The sequence below is a fragment of the Echinops telfairi genome, unplaced genomic scaffold (assembly GCF_000313985.2).
Source record: "Echinops telfairi isolate 266 unplaced genomic scaffold, ASM31398v2 ScPeMD7_15;HRSCAF=58, whole genome shotgun sequence".
Taxonomy (NCBI): domain Eukaryota; kingdom Metazoa; phylum Chordata; class Mammalia; order Afrosoricida; family Tenrecidae; genus Echinops; species Echinops telfairi.
The window spans coordinates 1983267-1999398 of record NW_022103912.1 but is presented as its reverse complement, the minus strand read 5'-3'; the positions used below and the strand labels follow the sequence as shown (position 1 = coordinate 1999398).

The 16132-nt window shown below is 39.9% G+C and overlaps 1 protein-coding gene across 4 annotated transcripts in view; it reads left to right on the top strand.

Annotated features, from left to right (window-relative positions):
* The window catches only part of PTPN4 (protein tyrosine phosphatase non-receptor type 4), a 176603-nt gene that overhangs the window by 148713 nt on the left and 11758 nt on the right, over window positions 1-16132 (top strand). For all 4 annotated transcript variants that reach the window (XR_006679826.1, XM_045287404.1, XM_045287403.1 and 1 more), the window contains one exon: window positions 5347-5482. Coding sequence is in view for 3 of the 4 variants with exons in the window: in XM_045287404.1 (XP_045143339.1) it covers window positions 5347-5482 (136 nt within the window). In the remaining variant the exon portion in view is untranslated. The remainder of the gene's footprint in view (window positions 1-5346; window positions 5483-16132) is intronic.

Genomic DNA, 16132 nt, shown 5'->3' with positions numbered 1-16132 from the left:
TCCAGCATATACAGGCAGAAACTTTATCATGAAGTGGTAAAATGAATATGTTATTAGCCTACCTCTTAGAAACTCCTCTTTTTCTTCCCTCATACTTTGACACTGCTGAATTGTAGATACTCAGGATTGATAGAATCATAGATTTGATGAATTATAATGTCCTAGGCATTAGATTTCATCCTAAGGTTTAGATTCCCAACCTCCAAGGTAGATAGTTCTCTCTGGTTTGTGACACCTTTTAGGAGATTCACTGAGAGAGTACTCCCACCTTTCTTGGAATGACGTCATGAGATACATCATTTCCAGGACCTCCCAGGAAACACTGGCAGGCTGTAGGTTCCCAAACTTGGCTTACCACACACTTTACTGGAAAAAAGTTCCATTGCCCCCCAGGGGGCAATATTGTCCACTTTGGGAAACACTGCTTTAGACCTAACTCCGCTTCTGCCCACCAAGGGCCCAACACAGTAACTCTGTCTAATCTTCGCTGCCGCTGACTCGGAGAGGAGGAGAGAGAGGTTGTTCCTAGGCCTTCTCTACTGTGACCACCTTTGTTAGAAAGTGATTTACTTAGAGGATGTATAGACGTACCCCTATTCTTCAATTTCTCAGCACTGACTAAGAGCCTTTGAAATCATCAAAACATTGTAGGCCAAAATTTGGGATGTGAAATGAAGGGGATGGTGAAATACATTTGTTCGTTTTATGTCCTGTATATCCAAATGCCAACTGTATTAAAATCACAGAGCAAACCTCAGTGATTTGTTCCTGGCTGTCTCAGTGGGAAGTTTAATTAAAATTAAGTTTTAGTTCAAAGAATATTTCTGCAGGAATATAAAATATCGTTGACTCTTTTGCATTTATTTGCTAGTGATTTATTGTAATTTTGTTGTCTGCATTTAAAGGGGGTTTCGCTCTCTACTAAAGTTTTGTACCATGTTTAGGTTTTCAAAACTGAATTTTAAGTAGCATTTTAAAATTAACAGCACGCAGAAACCATTTGGTTTCTAATAAGTGAGTTAATGAAGGGTACACCACTTGTCTGTAAGTTTATCCAGCTGCAATGGTTTGCATGGTGCTATGCTGCTGGAAGTAATACCACCAGTATTTCATATACCAGCAGTCACCCATGGCACACAGGGTTAGGAAAAGCTACAAGGGTAAGACAGACTAGGGAGAAGGAAGAAACTACACTCCTGAGAGATGACCCATCAAAAACGTTAGGAACAGCAGCAGAACGTTGTCAGATGCAGTGCTAGAAAGTGAGCTGCTTAGGCTGAAAGTTGCTTACTGACATGGGTAGTCATTGACTAATGAGACAGGAATCGGAATGTAAAACAGTTACAAACATCTAATTATCGGAAAATGCAATATATGAATTATGAAGCTAGGAAAGTTGAAATTGTCAATAATGAGAAGGAATGCACAACAATCAATACCTTGGCATTAGTGAACTGAAATGGATTGGTATTGGCCATTTTAAATTGGACAGTCACATCATTTACTATGCTAGGAATGACAAATTCAAGACGCCCCATTCCTCGTCAGATTTGTCGTCAAAAGTGCATTTCAACATCTATTTTGAAGTATAATATAATCTGATAAACTAGCGTCTACACACCTACAAGGAAACACAGTTAATATGACTGTTAAAGCTACTGATGAAAAAATTGAAGATATCTACCAATTTCACCAGTCTAAAGTTGATATCAAACATGCACTCCAGGTGCATTGATAATAATTGGCAAATGGACTGGGGGGGGTGGGGGGTGGAGAGAAATGTCAGTAATGAGAAAATATCACTTTGGTGATAAAAATGAAACCGGAGATCCCATGATGGAATTTTGCAAGATCGTTGGCTTTTTCATATATCTTTACCAGTGGCAGCTATGCACCTAGACCTTGCCAAATGGAATACCCAGGAACCACAGTGACCGTCTGTGGGAAGAAGCAATGGGAGAGGCTCAACATCATCAGCTAAAACAAGACCAGAGACCAATTGGAACCATGAATTGTTCATACGTAAGTTCAGGTTGAAGCTGAAGAAAATTACAAGTCCATGAAAGCCGAAATGCAACTTTGAATATATCCCATCCAAGTTCAGATAGCATCTCAAGAACAAATTTAATGCATGGAGCATAATCTTTTGAGTTGTGGGATGACATCAAGAGCATCGTACATGAAGAAAGATAAATGACCTTAAAAATACAGGAAAGAAAGAAAAGACCAAAGTGGATGTCAGAAGAGACGCAAAAACTAGAATGGAAGAAACGATGAGGAAAATAAAACGGAATATAATATCTCAAAGGGCAGCTTGAGAAGACAAATGAAATGCGCAAAGATCTATTGAAGGAAGAAGTCCACGTTGCATTGACAGCATTTGTGATTGAGGAGGTTCTAGAAATACCAATTGAAATGTTTCAATAAATGGATACAGCGCTGGAGGCTCACGTATCTATGACAAGAATTTAGAAGAACAAACTGGATGAGATCCATAGTCAATACTCATTCCAAAGAAAAATAGTCCAAGAAATGCAGACATTATCCATCAATATTATTAGTATCACACACAAGTACACTTGCTGAAGATAATTCATAATTGGTGGCAGCATTACATTGACAGTACTTAGAGAAATTCAAGACAGGTTCAGAACCAGATTTAGAAGATTTATCATTGTAATAGGAGGTGAATCTTGACCCAGAGCCAAGAATACCAGACAGATGTTTATCTGTGTTTCATTGACTGTGCAAAGGCATTTGACTGTGAATCATAACAAATAATGGATAACATTGCAAAGAATGGGAATTTCAAAACCCTTAAATGTACTCATGTGTAACCTGTCCTTAGAACAAGAAGCAGTTGATGGACAGAACGAAATATGCTGCCTGGATTAAAATCCAGAAATATATATGTCAAGGTTGTAGTTTTTAAAATCACATTTATTCAGTTTGTAGATTGAGCATACAATAAAGTTAGATGATATGAAGATGAAGTGATACCAGAATTGGAGGGAGATTCTAACAGTCTCATGTATGGATGAGACAACCTTTCTGGCTAAAAGAGAAGAGGGCTTAAATCATTTGCTTTTGAAAATCAAAAGCTGCAGCCTACACAATGGAAAATCCTCACAATTGGACTAATAACCAGTGTCACACTAAACAGAAAATGTTAAAGAATTCATTTTGCCTAGGTCGGCTATCAGTGCCCGTGGAAGCAGCACTGAATCAAATATGTACATTGGCCACATGTAGAAAAGATCTCTATAAAATATACAAAAGCGAGAGATCACTTAAGAAGTAAGGTGCACATCATCCAAACCTTGGTCGGTCGGTCGGTCGGTCTGTCTTTCTTTCTTTCTCTCTCTCTCTCTCTTTCTTTATCATTTTATTGGGGGCTCATACATCTCTTAATCACAATCCATATATCCATCCATTGTGTCAAGCACATTTGTACATTTGTTGCCATCATCATCCTCAAAACATTTGCTTTCTACTTGAGCCCTTGGTATCAGCTCCTCATTTTTCCTCCTCCCTACCCCACCCTCCCTCCCTCACAAACCCTTGATAATTTATAAATTATAATTATTTTTTCACGTCTTACACTGTCCGATGTCTCCCTTGACCCGCTTTTCTGTTGTTTGTCCCCCAGGGAGGGGGTTATATGTAGATCCTTGTGATCGGTTCCCCCTTTATTGCCCACCTTCCCCTTACCCTCTTGGTATCACTACTCTCATTATTGGACCTGAGGGGATTATCTGTCCTGGATTCCCTGTGTTTCTGACTCTGATCTGTACCAGTGTGCTTCCTCTGGTCTAGCTGGATGTGTAAGGTAGAATTGGGGTCATGATAGGGGACTGGGGGTAGGAAGCATTTAGGAACTAGAGGAAAGTTGTATGTTTCATCGTTGCTATACTGCACCCTGACTGACTCGTCTCCTCCCCGCGACCCTTCTTTAAGGGGATGTCCAGTTGCCTACAGATGGGCTTTGGATCCCCACTCTTCACTCCCCTCATTCACAATGATTTGATTTTTTTGTTCTTTGATGCCTGGTACCTGATCCTATTGAGACCTCATGATCACACAGGCTGGTGTGCTTCTTCTCGGCTTTGTTTCTAAGCCTAGGTATTTTCAATTACTTCATAGCATGGGGGGACTGCGGAGTGGAGATCCAAAGCCCATTAGTAGACCACTGGAGATCCCCTTGCAGAGGGGTCTCGGGGAGGAGATGAGCCAGTCAAGGTGCGATGTAACAACGATGAGAAATACAACTTTCCTCTAGTTCCTAAATGTTTCCTCTCCGCTCCCGCTATCATGACTGGAATTCGACCTTGCAAGTCTGGCTAGACCAGAGGATGTACACTGGCACACATAGGAACTGAAAATACAGGGAATCCAGGGCGGATGAGCCCTACAGGACCAGTGGTGTGAGTGGCGAAACAGGGAGGGTAAAGGGAGAATGGGTAGGAAAGCGGGAACCGATTACAAGGAACTATATGTGACCTCCTTCCTGGGGGACACAACCGAAAAGTGGGTGAAGGGAGACGTCGGACAGGGCAAGATATGACAAAATACCAATTTATAAACTATCAAGGGCTCATGAGGGTAGGGGGAGTGAGGAGGGAGGGGGGAAAATGAGGACCTAATGTCGGGGGTTTAAGTGGAGAGAAAATGTTTTGAGAATGATGTACAAATGCGCTTTACACAATTGATGTGTGTATGGATTGCGATAACAGTTGTATGAGCCCCTAATAAAATGTTTTTTAAAAAAAAAGAAAAGCATATGAAAGCAATGAATAAGGAAAACTGAAGAAAGAATTTGATACCTTTGAATTTCGGAGTTGATAAAGAATACTGACTATACTATGGAGTACCAGAATGAACAAATTGGTCTTGGCAGAAGTACAACTAGAATGCTCTGTAGCGATGCTAATGAGACTTTCTCTCATGTACTCTGCACGTATTGGGAGGCACTTCCTGTCCCTGAAAAGTGGTATCATACTTGACAAATTCATGTCAAGGAAAAAGTAGAAGACACTTGGCAAGATTGATTTGACACTGTGGCTGCAACAATGGGCAAGAATTTTGTGGAAGGCCCAGGGCCAGGCAGTGTTTTGTTCTGTTGTGAACAGAGTCACGATGAGTGGACACTTAACTATGTCTTACAACAGTTAAATTGAGTGAATTTCCTTTTCAAATATTCTCCTGTTAGTTTTGCAATGGATAATGTTAAAATCAAAGTGTTCTTGTACTATCTTATAATTCAGTACTTTAATTTTTCATTCAACAGCCACAAAAAGTTTAACAGAAAAATAATAGTGAGTCTTTCCCTTACATTTGCCTTTTTAGTGCTGGGATTGGCCGAACGGGGGTTCTTATTACTATGGAAACAGCCATGTGTCTCATTGAATGCAATCAGCCAGTTTATCCACTAGACATTGTACGAACAATGAGGGATCAACGAGCCATGATGATCCAAACACCTGTAAGTACTGTATTCCATGTACAAATACATAACTGTGACATGATTTTCATCAATGTGCATTATCAACTTTTTTTTTTTCCCCTAATTCCTTACCTGGAGCTAATAATCCCGAGCAACAAGGTTGGTAAACTGCTGCCCACAAGACAAACCTAACCTGCCATTTGTTTGTTTATACATGTCGACTGTTTTCACAAATAGCACACTATTTACTATCTGGCCCTTTACTGAAATGGGTTGCCAACACCATTCCTAGCATTTTAATTCTGGACATAATTCTAAACGGCCTCAGAGGAACTTAACCTTGTATTAATTAGTGCAGTGGATTACTGAGAATGATAGCATCCCTGAAGTGGAGATTTTTTATTTAATTGGCTTCATGGAAATTTACCGTGGGGAATTTGTCTTTCTGTTTTATATAAAAACATAATTTGCAGCAAAATAAAATAATAGAAGTCAAGCTCTTGTGTTTTTTTATTTACTGTGAATTTTGCTCCATGACTGAAAAAGTGGGATAATGGAATTTTAGTGTTAAAATCATTTATATTATTAACCCATTATGAATGTTACTAAATGTCAAATACACAGTAGTGGACAAAATAATATAATTAACAACATGTTGGATATGCAGGCCCTTATGCCATTGTAGTTCATCTATAGTGCCACTTGATGCCTCTATATTTGAAGTAAATCCTAGCTATAACATTTAATATATAAATATTTTAGTACGTATCTCTAAAAGATAAGAATTGTTTTTCCTTTTTTTAAAAATAAAGCCACAATATCGTTATCACACCTAAGGGTAGTTAATAATTCCTTAATATATCATATAACCAGTATTTAAATATCCGTTTGTCTCATAAAAGTCATTGGTGTCATGGTGGGTGTAAGTTAGGCTGCTAATTGCAAGGTCCGCAGTTCGAAACCACCAGCAACTCCAAGGGAGAAACACTGGGCTTTCTACTCCTGTAAAGCATTAAAGTCTCAGAAACTCGCAGGGGCAGTCGCTGTAAGTCAGCATCAACTCCATGGAGCAGGGACTTGAAGTTTGGTATTGAGACATGTAACTCATATACCATAAATAGACTTTTTAAAAGTAGTAAGTTGCTTTTATAGAGTCACAATTTTATAGTCATTACCACTATGTACTTCTAGAATTTTTTATCTTCCCGGAAAGAAACTGCACACCCATTAGCAGGCCCTCCCAGTTCTTTCCAAGTCCCAGTTCTAACCTGCTTTCTGTGTCTGTATAGGTTTGCTTATTCAGGATATTTTGAATAAATGGAGTCGTGCAGCTTTTGGTCATTGGTGACTATTGTCTTTAAATGAACATACTGTTTTAGGTTTTGCATATTGTGGTATTATTAGGGTCCTTCAAAGTGTTCATTGGAAAAGTTCATTATCTTTTCATTTTATTTTTATACGAACTCATTGAATAAACCTTCATATTAGTACTCCATCCCTTTGTATTGTTAAACAATATTCTTTTGTATATAAATGCCACATTTTGTTTATCCATTTATCAGTTGTGAATTATCGTGTTATCCATGTTCAAGTTTTTGTGTAGTCAGATAGATTCTGTTCTCTTGGGCATATAACGAATTGCTAGGTCATAGTGTAACTCTGCTTAACCTTTTGAGGAATTGCCCAGCTGCACCATAGCCATACCAGCATACCATGAGGATTTCGTTTTTCTCCACATAACGGTCAGCAGTGGCTATTATTTTTTTTTCCTGTGATCGTTTTTTTAGCGGCTCAGACAACTCGTATCACAATCCGTACATACATCAATTGTGTAAAGCACATTTGTACATTCATTGCCCTCATCATTCTCAAAACATTTGCTCTCCACCCAAGCCCCTGGCATCAGCTCTTCCAGTGGCTATTATTTTAATGTTTCATTTTTTATTCGGGTTATTGGTCATCTTGTAAAAATTCTTAGTATCTTCTGGATAAGTTCTTTGTTAAATGTATGATTTGCAAATATTTTATCTTATTCTGTAAGATGTCTTTCTACGACTGTCTCTAACCCAAGTTACCACATGTCTACCCTCTAGATGATGTCATATGAAGAATAAAAGTTTTCTTTTTTTTTTTTTAAATCACTTTATTGGGGGTTCGTACAACTCATCACCATACGTACAGCCATTGTGTCAAGCACATTTGTACATTTGTTGCCATCATCGTTCTCAAAACATTTGCTTTCTGCTTGAGCCCTTGTTATCAGCTCATTTCCCCCCCTTCCTCCTACCCCCCCCTCATGAAGTCTGGATAATTTATAAATTACTATTATTTTGTCATATCTTACACTGTCCAACGTCTCCCTTTACCCACTTTTCTGTTGTCCATCCGGGAAGTTTTACTTCTTTATAGAAATCCAAATTTATCTATTCTTTTATTTCTTGGTCTTAAAATGTCATATCATATCTAAAAAACCATTGCCAAGATCATTAAGAGATACTTCTATATTTTTTATTAAGAGTGTTACAGTTTTATTTCTCACATTTAACACTGTGATCCATTTTGCATTATTTTTATATTTGGGATAGGTTAGTTCAACTTCATTCTTTTATATATAGCATTGCAACACCATTTGTTGAAGAGGTGCTTCATCACCCAATGACTTGTCTCTAGATCTTTATCAAAATCAGTTAGCCAAAACTGTAAGGATTTATTAATAATTAATATCCATTAGTTTATCCTTATCTAAGAAGTATTCATAATTGTGTCTCCTGTATGCTGCACATATCCATAGCTCTGTGTGTTCATCCTGAGCGTGTATCTGCATCTACTCTTAGACCACAGTTATTGCAAACTTGTGTATATAACAGGATTTAGCTCTCTTGCCTTTAACTCATATTCTCCTCCCAATGCCTTCGTATCCCACCTCAAATTTTTGCCAGCCTCCCTCTTACTGTTTTTTTTTCTTCTCCTTCACCCAACTTAGCATGTGTCTACCCTCTAGCTAATAACTTACCTCACCTCTCCCTCCCAATCTTGGTAACTATCAAAGAATATTTCTTACAGCATGAAAACATTTCTTTTTGTAACAGTAGTCCTGATTCTAAGTTCACAGCATAATGCTGTCCTTGTTTGTCTATGTTATAAGGTTTTTTCATAGACTTATAGTTGATATTGAGTGTCCCGTGGTATTCCATTGTGTTTGTGTATCATTTTTATCTAGTCTTCCATTAATGGGCATATAATTCATTTCCACCTTTGCTATTACGAGTAGTACTGCTATGCACGTGGGTATGAATATATCTATTTGCACGGTGACTATTATTTTTCTAAGATATATACCAAGTAGAACATAGCTTCCCAATTTTATTTGACCTACTACATTTTCAGGGAAAAAGTAATCAACACCCAGCTTGCAATTTAAAATTTTTGTGCTATAGCCCGTAATCTGGGATAAAGTTTAAGTACCTGCTTTTGCAGCCCCCTGGATCACTGCAGCACCCCTCGTTGGGTTGGTATTGCCCACTATGGGAAACACTGAACTAGAGGGGCTCCTCAGAGGTTCCGTAGCTTTGCTTTGCTTTGCTCTATCTGCTGGTCTGGTATGTGCTCTTCATATCAAGCTGTTTTGATTACCTTGGATACAGGTTTTAAAATCTGAAAGTGAAAGGCTACCTACTTGGTTTTTTAATAGTATTTTGTTTATCCTGGGTTTCTTTCCTCTAAAGTTTTTCCATTTCTTTGAAAAATTGTACTGGTATTTGGATCAGAATTGCAGTGAATTTGTTAATTATTTTTGGTGATATTGACATTTTCACTACAGTTAGTCTTCCTACCTAGGACCATGGGGCATTCTTCCATTTGTTTAAGTATATTAGTTTATCATCTTTGGAATAGCTATTGTAAATAGTATTGTTCTTTTAATTTCTGTATTGATTTCATTTTCTTTAATACACAAGATTCCAACTGATTTCTCTAGGTTGAGCTTAACAGCCTGCTACATTGCCAATTTTTATTTTACCTTATTTTTTAATCATTTCATTAAGGATCTTACAGCTCTTATCACAATCCCTACAAATATCCATTGTGTCAAGCACATTTTTACATACACCTATGTTGCCATCATCATTCTTTCTACTTGAGCCCTTGGTATCAGATCATTCCCCCCTCCTCCCTCCCTCGGGAACCCTTGATAATCCATAAATTATTGGGGTTTTTTTTTCATGTCTTACATACCGCTGTCTCCCTTCACTCACTTTTCTGCTGTCCCTCCCCATGGGAGGGGGTTGTATACCAATCATTGTGATCGGTTCCCCCCTTCTCCCTCCACCTTCCCGTTACCCTTCTGGTATTGCTACTCTCATTACTGGTTGGGGGAGATTATCTGTCCTAGATTCCCTGTGTTTCCAGCTCTTATCTGTACCAGTGTACATGCTCTGGTCTAGCCATATTTGTAAGGTAGAATTGGGGTCGTGATAGTGGGGAAGGAGGAAGCATTAAAGAACTAGAGGAAAGTTGTAGGTTTCATCCGTGCTATACTGCACCCTGACTGGCTCATCTCTTCCTTGTGACTCTTCTATAAGGAGATGTCCAGTTGGGCTTTGGATCTCCACTCCGTGCTCCCTTCATTCACGTTGATAGGATTTTTCGTTCTGGGTCTTTGATGCCTGATCCCTGATCCCATCAACACCCCATGATCACACAGGCTGGTGGTGTGCTTATTCCATTTGGGCTTCGTTGCTTCTCAGCTAGATGGTTGTTTGTTTATTTTCAAGCCTTTAAGACCCCAGATGCTATATCTTTTGATAGCCGGGCACCATCAGCTCTATTCACCACATTTACTTATCCACCCATTTTGTCTTCAGCGATGGTGTCAGGGAAGGTGAGCATCACAGAATGCCGGGTTATTTGAGAATAAAGTTTTCTTGCATTGAAGGAGTACTTGAGTAGAGGCCCATTGTCTATCTACTGCCATAATACTTAACATATAAATAGATGTACAAAGATATATTTCCCTATCGTTTAAATATATTTACCTATGTACATGCTTGTATTTAGACTTCTATAAATGTACTTTGCCTCCTAATTCTTTCCTGTATTTCCTTTTACTCTCCACTTGTCCCACTGTCATGTTCTGTCTTCATGTGGGTTTCAGTAATCCCTCTTATCTACATTGCCCTTGATCAAGCCCTACCAGGCATCCTATGCCCTCCTCGCCATCGATTTTAGATCACTTCTTGTTCCCTTGTCCCTGCTTTTGTTGGCACCCTCCTTCTTTTCCCTGCCTCCCCCTTTCCTGTGTCCCCCACAGAACTGTCGGTCTTGTTGTTTTCTCCTCAGGAGTGTTTTTCCCACGTATCTTAGCTAGATAGACCAGAAACAATAAGCACAAAAACAAGACAGAGCAAAACAACAACAAAAACCAACATGGGGGTGGGGGGAGGCCTATAAATAGTTCCTCGTCTGTTTGTTGACCTTTAGGAGTGTTTTCAGGTAGAGTCTGATGGGGTTCCACACCCTGGCCCCAAAGTCTATTTTTGGTATTCCTGGAAGACTTCATTGCTTTGCTCCCCCTCCTGCTCTGTTGCACACCGTTTAGTGTTTTACCTGTGTGGTGGGGTTAGACCGGGCATAATTCCCACACTGTCTCCAGTATTGTCCCCTCACTGAGGGATGTCGTGTCTCGTGGTGGGGCTGCCCCTGTGGCCCTCTCTACATTGGCTACTCTGTCCGAGGGGGTTGGTGGGCCAGGATGGGTGCTAATCTCTCCTTCCCTCTTTGTTTGCTCCTGTGTGCTCTGATCAGACACTCCTCCGTGACAGCTCCATTGCTCTCCACTGAAGCGCATTCTTCTCGGTGGTGGTGCCAAGGGGCAGGGGTCAACATGTTCGAGATTCGGGCCAGCCCTGAACATTGCCAGTTTTTCAAATAGTTCCAGCCATTTTTAAATTGAATCTTTGTGGTTTCCTGTTTATAGAAGTCTCAGAAACTCACGGGGACAGATTTTCCTGTCATATAGGGTCTCTCTGAGTCAGTGTCAACTCAGTGGCAGTCATTTAGGTTTTGGTGTTTGTTATATATAAGATTATACGATCTGCAAATAAAAGAGAGTTTTGGTTCTTCTGTGCTGATGTGGATGCCTTTAAGATCCTTTCTAATTGTTGCAGATACTGGCTTAAGCTGTTTATTATGTTTCTTCTGTGTGTTTATTGCTATAAATTGCCCTCTGAGCACTGCTTTTTGTCTGTACCACAGGTTTTGGTATGTAGTTTTTCAGGGTGTAAAAAAAAATTTTTTTTCTGGATATTTTTTTCTTCACTCTGTAGTTTTTAAGCAGCGTTATGCAATTTCCTTGTCTTTTTTTTTCCTTTTTATTTCTAATTTTGTGGTGCTGTTTTCTTCTGAAAAGATCAACCCCAAACCAAACTCACTACCTTTATGTCAATTCCAACTCATAGTGATCTTAAAAGATAAATCAGTGCTACCCTTGTGGAATTCCAAGATTAATTCTTTGGGAGGCAAGAGCCTCCTCTCACCTGCGTTGGTTTCAAACCACTAGCTGCGTGGCGAACAGTCCGGTTCATAGCTCACTACACCTCCCGGGCGAGAAGAGTCTCTGCCCTGTTTCAGTGTTTTTATGTTTATTGTGGCTTGCTTTTTTTTAAGAGACTAACATGTACTCTATTCTGGAGAATGTTCTATGTACAATGGAAAATAATTTATATTGTGTTATTGGTGGGTGGATTATTTCATAGAGTTGTCTGTCTTCCTTCAATATGGTTAGACCAGTGGTTCTCAACCTTCCTAATGCCATGACTCTTTACTACAGTTCATGTTTTGGTGACTCTCCCCCCAACCATAAAATTATTTTCGTTGCTACTTCATAACTATAATTTTGCTACTGTTATGAGTCAGGCAACCCCTGTGAAAAGGTCAGTTGATACACACACACACACACACCCGAAGCGGTCGCGACCCCCAGGTTGAGAACCACTGGGTTAGAATTTGTCTGTTTTTAAGCTGTTTCATTGGTTACAGATATTTATTATGATTTTGTCCCTTTGTTCAATTGATCCTTTCATAGTTATATAAAGTCCTTTATCTCATACACTGGCTTAAAATCGATTTATCAGAAATTAATATTGTCACTATTCCTTTTTTTTTAACTTCCATTAGCTTCCTTTTCCCCCCATCTTTTGATTCTTTTTTGATCTACTTTTGCCTTTTTTCCTAGAGTGTTTGTCTTGCAGACCACATTTTGATGGGTCCTATTATCCATTCTGTTACTCTTTCCCTTGACTAATATAGTAAATATATTTACATTTAGCGTAATTGCTGGTGGTGATATTATCTGCCAGTGAGTCTGTTCTGACCCACAGCAACCCTGTGCACTACTGAATGAAATGCTGCCCTGTCCTGTGCCTTCCTGCAAAGCTGCTGCTGGTGTCAAACTGCTTACATCCTCCTTGCCATTCTTATGCTGGGCCCATTGTTGCAGCCACTGTGTCAGTCCATCCTGTTGAGTGCCTTCCCCTTTTTCACTGCCCTCTACTTTCCCGAGCATGAGGTCCTTTGTCAGAGACCGGCCTTTCCTGGCAACATGTCAGTGATACTATTCTAAATTTGACCATTCTGTTGGAATGCGTGCAGAAAGGGATCTCTTCCAGTCGCTTGGCCACGTCTTTTAGTTTTCCTGGCATGGACGAGTGGGTGCATCTCGCAGGGGTCCTCAAACTACTCCTGTGGGCCACATGCGGCCCGCCGAGGACATTTATCCCACCCACCGGCTGTTTTTGCCCGGTTGTTTTTTACTTCAAAATAAGACATGTGCAGTGTGCACAGGAATTTGTTCAATGTTTCTTTTAAACTAGAGTCCGGCCCTCCAACGGTCTGAGGGACAGTGACCTGGCCCCTGTTTAAGAAGTTTGAGGACCCTGTCGTAGTGCTTCATCAGCTCGTTGAAGCATTTTCATGAGTGTCCCGTTCCTGCGCCATGTTTTGGGATACTGCGTTCAGTGCAACTTGAATGTCCTCCTGCGGCACCATCGGGCTTGCTGACATGCAGCCTCCTGCAGCGGTGGAATGCTGCCTCGGTTTATGGTGCCGTGACTTTGTCTTCTCAAGCTGCCCGTGGAAATCTTCTGCTCAGCTCTTTGACTTCATCGTTGCTTCCATGTGCCTTAGCTACTCTGTGATTAAGAAAAAGTTTCAGAGTCTCTTCAGACAGCCACTTTCATCTTTTCTTTGTTTCTTGTCTTTTTTATATAATTGTTGATAGGTATGAGTTTGTCACTTTTATTTAGGTAGGTGGTTGTGAGTGTGTGCGTGTATGTTGTGTGTTCATGGGTTTTTTGGCGGGGAGGGAGGGGCTCGCACATAATATTTTGTGCTGAGTTCATTTTGTTTTTGAGTTTTCTTGTCATTTTCTTTGTATTAGTGTTTATTTCATCTTCATAGTTTACCTCTTTTTAAATTTTGCTGAGCAAGTTAATACTTTCAGGTTGCCTTGTGATTTATTATTAACTTCTCCCCAATTATAACACTGTTTTATCTTCACATTAACTTGACTTTCTCTCCCTTTAGAAGTTCTGTAACTACACTTTTCTTCCTCTTTTTACTTTATAATTGTCTTGTTTACAAATTGGTATATCTGGTTCACTGCATTCAGTCTTGTGTGTTTGTTTTATTTTGGATACTTCTGTACTATATCTTGGTTTCTGGCTGGTGTTGTGAAGTATGCTAATCTTACGTTGTTGTCTGCTGGTGTTGTTTCTCTGTGAAGAATTCCCTTTAGTATTTCTTGTGAGGTTGGACTGGTTTTTTATAAGTTCCTTTAATTTCTGCTTATCTTTCAATGTGACCTACATTTCCCATCACTGTTGTGATTGTTAGGGGCCATCAGTTCATTCCAACTCATAGCCACCCTGCTTGCAGCAGAACGAGACACTGCTCCGTCTTGCACATACTCCACAGCTGTTACTTTGTTTTAGGGCATCGCTTCAGCCACTGTGTCAATCCATCTTGCCAAGGGCCTTCCTCTTTTTTGCTGCCCCTCTACTTCTCTAAGATCATGTCCTTCTCGAGGGAGGACTGGGCTCTCAATGCAACATATCCTAAGTTCATGAGATGAGATCTCGCTCTACGTGCCTCTAAGGAGCATGCCAACTATTTCTTATAAGACGGTTTTGTTTGTTCTTTTGGCAGCTCATCGTTGTTTATTCCGTGTCAATCTTTCACATGCACATGAGACCACTGAAAACATCATGACTTGGATCAGGTGCACCCTCGTCCTCAAAGTAGCATCCTTGCTTTTCAACATTTCAGAGAGGTCTTCCACAGCAGATTTACACAATGAGCTCTTAACTGCTGCTTCCAGGGCCGCGGGTTATGAATCCAAGCAAGACAAAAATCCTTGACAACTTCAAGTTTTTCTCTGTTTTTCATGATGTTACCCATTGGTCCTGTTGTCTTTACACTGAGTTGTAATCCATAACGAAGCCTGCAGTCCTTGCTCTTTATCAGCAAGGATTTCGAATTCTGCTCACTTTCAGAGAGCAAGGTTATGTCATCTTGCATATTGCAGGTTGTTAATAAACCTTCCTCCAATCTTGATACCGGATTCTTCTTCATATAGTCCAACTACTCTATGATTTGCTTAGCATACAAATTGAGTAAGTATGGTGAGAGACTATAACCCTGATGCACTCCTTTCCCTATTTTACCATGCACTGTTCTCCTGTTCTGTTTGCACAACTGCCTCTTGATTTCATTTACAGGTTCCGCATGAGCACAGTGAAGAGTTCTGGAATTCAGATCCCTTCTCAAGGCCGTCCAATGTATTAGGAATTGGATGTCTTTGCATAATCAATAAAACACAAGTATACATCTTTGTGGTATGTTTCAGATGGTGCACCAGAATTCCAGTCTACAAAGGCAAGCATGGTGCTGACATCCCAGCAGGGGCTGTCCAGGATTGTTTGTCAGTAGTTTCTCGGTGGATGAGTAGGGACTGGCCACACTTCTGGTCACTAGGAGGGTGTGGGAAACAGGGAGGGTCTCCCCTTCCTTTTCTCCAGCCACCAGTGTGCACCTGCCAGACCACTGTTCAGATTGATCGTTGCTTTAGTAAGTTCACGAGGGCCAGTCTAACTGACCCTTGCTCTATTCTGTAGCTGCTCTTACTCAGCGTCTTTTCTGGGTTTGTAGTCAGTCCACATCTCTGTCCTTCCCTGTAAATCTCAGGATTATCAGGTACCTGTTTAATCTTTTGTGCCTTCAGTGTAGCTGTCTGTTTAGTGTACCATCTTGCTGGAAGTTCTTCATCCCTGCATTTTGAATGAGTTTGTCTATTTGTACAAAATTAGCAGCTGTAGTTTTACTAGGTGCTAATTGAATCTGTAGATCACTTTGGGGAGTACTGCCATCTTAACAATGCTCAGTCTTTCAGATCATGAATCCAAGGTGTATTCCCATTTATTTTGGTCTGCTTTTATTTCTTTCAACATGTTTTTGTTGTTGTTGTTTTCAGTAAGTTGTACCCTTCTTTTTAAAGTTTATTCCACATATTGCCCTTTTGGTGCTACTGTAAAGGAAAATGTTATTGTTGAATTGCACATTGCGAATGTATAGAAATTCAGTGATTTCTTGTGTTCTTGAATTATTCTTGTGCTTTGGTAAGAACTTCTTGTATTC